Below are 6,109 nucleotides of genomic sequence, written 5' to 3'. Positions count from 1 at the left end.
AATTTAGGACTCGAACCCTAGGTTTATAACCTAACATTAGTTAATTTACATATTTTAGTAAATATTTAAAAGCGTAAACCAAATGTTAGCAGTTATCTTACACTTGAAGCCACCATTTTGGCTTCATTTTACAACATCATTTTACTATAAAAAAATCCCAGGATGTCTATTTGAATACGAAGAATAAATTTTACGGAAATTATTATATTTTTATATACTCTTCAAAAAGTAGATTTTGCTTTTACGACTTTGTACCCCGGGGCAAGCAACATGATTGTTACATAAATACAATAAGTTATATACAAACGATGCTCTATCAGTTAGTTACTGGTACTCAAGGATTTTGTGATACGATAAATTCAAAACAGGGGCTTCACCTCCCTACTTATGTTTGTTTTCCTTATTAAACAAAATAAAGTATAATACTGTTTTATAAGGAAAACTTATTGAACAGTATTAATTATTATTATAAACGTCAAATTAGTATAGAGGAGGCATTTATTTACGGGTATTTGAAACAAGAATATTACAAATAATTGAAAAAAAAATTTTTTTTTTATCTAGACCTAGGCAATTAACTTGACAAGAAACTAGGCCGCCTTTTTATGTCTGACCAAGAGATACAACACTTATAAATAAAGAATATCATTTTGTAAATATATTTAATTAATATCATAGCCATCTGTAGAGAAATAAAACACTCCTGTCGCATTACCAGGATTCCAGAAACCGGCTATAGTTACTTCATTGGCTGCACAAGAACCATGCTTGAACAATTTGTAAGAGTCACATTTCCACGCCAAAAACCAATTCGGATTACTGACAGTGGATGTCCAAATATCAATACAAGCTCTATGATTACATTTAGCTGCTTTTGAGGAGTCAAATATCCCAGGAATCAAGGGCGTACTGCAGTGAGGTTGTGTGGAACCTTTTTTATTAATAAAGAAGTCTATATCACCCAAAACACTTGTTGTTCCTAATCCTCCAGCATTGCAATGGTATACCTCTACGTATTCAGCTACTCCAGATCGTATTTGTTCTTCAATTAAGCTGTTTGAGAAGCACGGTCCAGCGGGATCTAATGCTGTAATTCTTGCTATTTTATTCCCTGTATTTTTGAAAAATGTATCACCGGTGTGCGCCAAGGCTTGAGCTCCTAAACTATGTCCTATACAGTGTATGTTGTTGGCTGATATACCATTATTAGCCAATTCAGTCAACATATCTCCTACAGCTTTACCGATATAGTAAAGGTATTTAACAGATCGTTCGTAACTCTTAATGTTACCCTGTCTGTTATTAGTGTATGGAGAATGATCTAGAATGATTAAGTAACTGTTCGGATAGTTTCTGAACGTGTCTCTTACACGTTCTTCGGTCTTCTTGTTTATGTTTGACTTGTAACCGGCAACGAAGACAATGAATTTCTTTGTTTTATCCAGTTCTTTGTAGGCCAGGATTCCTTTGGCTGCATCGTTTATGTGGAATGTTTCGACCTCATTTCTTGGCAAGTCGTAGAAGTACACGTCGATTTCGCTGACGTCAAGATTCAGAGTTTTGTCGTGATCACCTGCAATGAACAATTTCGTTTATTGGACTAGATTAACTACGATAGGATAATGACAGTCTTGAATTACTTGAAGGCGTATTTTAAATAGGGTAATTGAAGGTGCTCTTAAATATTGGTATCAGTTTGGTTACAAAAGGCTGATTACCTACTTACAAAATAGTCTGACACCTATGCAGTCCTATAGTGACGACACGAGACTTGAAAGCAAAACTGAGAGCTAATACTTGTTATAAAACGATTTAATTCTTCCCTATTTCTAAATGTATTTTACCATAAGACAGACTCGGGCCAGTACCTTATGTTATTTCTATGTACAATACAATGTTTGAATACATTGAATAGAAAGTGAACCGTGACATAAAGTGTTGGTATATTTCTATATAAATAATATATTCCTTTGTTGCACTGAATATATTATGTAGTGTCTTGCATGTAGTTATATATTTACCGCATCTATATTACTAAATCTGACGTTATACTAGTTATTCATTATTCAAATTGTGGTATGGCTTTGAAGGACATAACAATGAGTCTATTACGTCATGTCAGAAAAGGCTTAATGTTGATTTTATTTATACTCTGAAACATCACAAATTTATAACGAGGACAATTTAACACTTATAAAATATTAAAAAAACTAGCTGTACCCAGCCACGATGTGTAGGTACATTGTGATTGAATGATTAAGAAATGAGAAACCAATCAAAGAATACATTTCATATAAGTTTAATTTTATAATGTTTTTGGTTTTTTCACTGTCTGCGAAGATTTAAAGACTATCTGGTTTGCCGACTTGGGAACACGCAACATGCTTAATTTTTTGTATATAAACAATGTAATTGGGAACGAATATTGTTTCTCATATATATGACTGCGCTATTCCTATTGCGGTTGTCAGTTTTTTCCTCGCTTCCGGCAGATGGCGCGGTCACTGGTACGCTGATCGTTAAAGAAAGTGAATATTCGCGGTCGCAAATATGTGACTGATGTAAGAAATAAAAACAATCCTTGCTGCGGATTATATATCATGCTAAAATTTCATCTCGACGCAGCGCAGAACTTTTTGTGTTTTTGAAGCGTACATAACAATTATATATGTAACAACTAACATAATCATTTTTATATGTATATATATATAGACACAGTTAGAAGTCAAATTATGCCTAATGAATCAGGCGCAGCGCTAGCCCTATACATGCGACTTCCTCGTAATCGAGTAGCGATCGAGAGGACCTTTTCTATCGAAGAAGTCACAGGGGTAAAGTGACCATTTATTTTTTGACTCAAAATGGGACATTGGTTTAATTAAGGTAAAATAATAGTAGTCAATGAAAAAAAACACGGTTTTTTGAAGTTATTTATTTTGAAAAAGTCAGTTGGCTTAAGGGTTACGAATCAAAAGTAGGTAGCTACGCAAAATGTTTAGTTATATTTATCAAAAGAACAAATTTGTATTAATATATTAGAAGTTTTAAATAAGAATAAAACTCTTGGCACGTTTTTTTTTATTTTGTTGCTCAAATTTTTACCTGTTTTTTTAAAACCAGGGTAGGTACTTTAATAATAGAGGATTAAATTTTTGCTATTTATTAACCACTCGCGTACAATAAAATATAAGCGAAATAGTGAAATGTTAATTGCTATGTAACAAATGAATGCAATTTAACAGTTGAGGAGAGTGCCTGCGTCTGGCTATACTGTCGGGGCGTAACTCCTATGATTTAGTTAATTGCTATGAAAATAATGAAGGCAATATTTTTGTTGAAGAGAGTGCCCATGTTTGGCTGCACTATCAAAGCGGAACTCACCACGCTTATCAAATTAAGAAAGCCTGAGTGAGCAAAATATACAGCCTTGGCTCGTACTAATCATGCGTTTTTTTAATCAAATCAAATCAAATATCTTTATTCATATAGGTAAACATGTACACTTATGAACGTCAAGAAAAAGAAATTAAATTAATTGTAAATTTACATTTACAACCAGTTCGCAAGTCAAGGGCGTAGAGTAGGTGAGAAGAACTGGCAAGAAACTTTTCGCCACTCTTTTCAATCGCCAAGTTTTTATTACAAATTGTTTGAACTGAACTTTAGAAATCTTTTACAATAATTAACGATTTTCCAATACTAAAATAGTTGAGTTATTTAAAACTATTTATAGTAATTTATAGTTACACGCGTAACTGTTCTACTTACTATTATATTGATTTTAATTTATAGTATACTTTGTTTTGGACTATTTTTAGACAATAAATCAATAGTTAAAAGTATATCCCCGAAATAAGTGAAATTGAAGTTTGTGACAGTATGCTTAGTTGCGATACAAGTTGAGCAGTGATAGTCTAGACTCTGAACTACGTGCGGTCGTGTGCCAATCGAGTTTTCATTCTATGTGCGCTGACACTTGCTCGCAGTGATGTTTAACATTGGACGGAAAATTGTCGGCTTTTCCTATAAACTGACTATACAGAACTACTATAAAAATGTTCATAGAAACAAATACGATGCGGCCTAAGTATACGTACGATCGAAGTACGGTTAGATGATTGTATTAGTTCAACCTTACGATTTCTTAAATACAAAGAGCTGTGTCCTGCGATATTGTGGGCTACTCGATTGTGATGAAGTTGTATGAATCTGGTTGACAGTACACAGTTGACTAAAATTTAGACGGCTTATCGCGACGTGTATCTTGCTCGTATATATACATATTAATATTAAGTTTCTCATGTAAATATTTTTTTTTGTTATGAGAAATAAAGTTCTTTAAACATTATCTGGTTGCGCCGTCTAAAGTTCTCATGTCAATTGTCAATTTCACACATATATAACCTTTTTAAAACATCTGTTCGTCCTCTTTGATGTCAGAGAAAAAAATAAATGTTTGTTTTCATTTATAAAATGGCGTCATAACCTTTACAAGGAAATTTAAATATCATATTGAGGTAAAAGAATATTGGCCCATTTATCTTAGTCAGACATTGATAAGATAACGAAAAAATAAAATTTACGGTACGGGTTAAAATGCGATTCGAGATCAATTCTATGCTTCGTATAATTTATCTGCCTATATTTAATTTTAACCGACTTCAAAATAACCGAATTATAGCTTTAATTTTACAATATTCTACTGACAGACATTTGTTTTCTTCTAGAACGAACATTAAAGTTGGCTATTTAAGAAAACCAAAACACGAGCAAGCAGTTATAATCCAAATTGTAATAATTAAACGCGTTTGAAACGTAAACACTGTAGATTTAAATTGTGGAAATGGTGGGAGAAAATTTAAAACTAGTTATTTAAGTAAGCCTTATAAGTTGTCACAAGGTTCCCACAAGGTAACTGCGATCGTAATGGGATCAATAATTGTAATCTCTTTACGGAAATATCCGGCTAATTTCTTACGCTCCTGCTTTACAATGATCAACGGGCGGCCTTATCGCTAACAAGCGATTTTTTCCAGGCAACACTAATTTGGAACTATAAAAAAAGAAACAACTAAACAAAGAGACAAAGACGTACAAGAAAGTGCATGTATAATTAATTTAAAAAAACAATATATAAAAAAACAATATTTAAAAAAACAATATAAAGTAAAATCTAAAGAAATAATAAATTATGCTATATATATGTAGTAGCTAATCATTTTATGGAAGAAGACACTCTTAAATGAAAAAAATACCTTTTTTTTTCAATTTTTGTGAAACGATTAATTTCTCTAGAATAGGTTAAAACTGGTTGGGTTTATCACGATCGAAATAAATGACCTAGCTTTAATTTTTATTATATATATTTATTCATTAAATGATTATAGGCATACTTTATACACAGTACATAGAAAACTTCAGTATTTCATACGAAGCACAGTACTTACATTTTATCAAATTAGAATGTAACGCGATTTGAAATGGTCCATACTTCTCCAAGTCACCACGACCCCACGAGTACGCATATGAAAATAAACACATAAACAAACACGCAAACTTAAACATTATAACACAAGTATTCGCTACTCAGAATAGAACCGAACTGAGATCGCGAAGGAGTGTAGGTCATTCACAGATCATGATTCATTCAGTTAGTATCACGTCACCAATAAAGGTACTTCACTCAGGTAAACAAAGGCGGTAAATAATGAAGTAACTCTAATTAATTATTTCATTTATTTAAGAATTGGTCCCATATGCGTATATTGTATTAATTGCGTTTAATTATGTTATTAATGTACGATAATTCTATAATTATTAAGCCTGATTTATTCGTTGAAACATTCTTCCATCATTCTTTACAAAACATGCACACTTAGAAATTACTCTTATAAGCCTCCGCCAACTGGCTCTATCGTGAGGATTTTTCTTCCAATCTTGCGAAATATTTTTAGCTGCTCAGCCCACCATCCCAGGGGGCGACGTCACTTCTCTGGTGATCTTTTCCACCTTGTTACGATGTTTGTCCATGCCGTTGTTGGTGTGGTCCACCCATTTCGCTTAAGTCTTTTTCAATGGAACTGTGGATCAATAGTTTTTGTTTTATTTA

General features: G+C 32.6%; 1 protein-coding gene across 1 annotated transcript; it reads right to left on the bottom strand.

Moving 5' to 3' along the window:
• Positions 1 to 645: 645 nt before the first annotated feature.
• LOC111001537 (lipase member H-like) lies at positions 646 to 5,625 on the bottom strand. The gene is made up of 2 exons (XM_022271467.2): positions 5,448 to 5,625; positions 646 to 1,573 (listed from the first exon to the last, which is right to left on the bottom strand). The coding sequence occupies exons 1-2, from the start codon at positions 5,563 to 5,565 to the stop codon at positions 663 to 665; spliced, it is 1,029 nt and encodes a 342-aa protein (XP_022127159.2). The 5' UTR covers positions 5,566 to 5,625; the 3' UTR covers positions 646 to 662.
• Between the last annotated feature and the right edge of the window lie 484 nt (positions 5,626 to 6,109).

The sequence above is a fragment of the Pieris rapae genome, chromosome 8 (genome assembly GCF_905147795.1).
Source record: "Pieris rapae chromosome 8, ilPieRapa1.1, whole genome shotgun sequence".
NCBI classification, from domain to species: domain Eukaryota; kingdom Metazoa; phylum Arthropoda; class Insecta; order Lepidoptera; family Pieridae; genus Pieris; species Pieris rapae.
The sequence above is the reverse complement of the archived record's forward strand: the minus strand, read 5'-3'. Positions and strand labels throughout refer to the sequence as shown.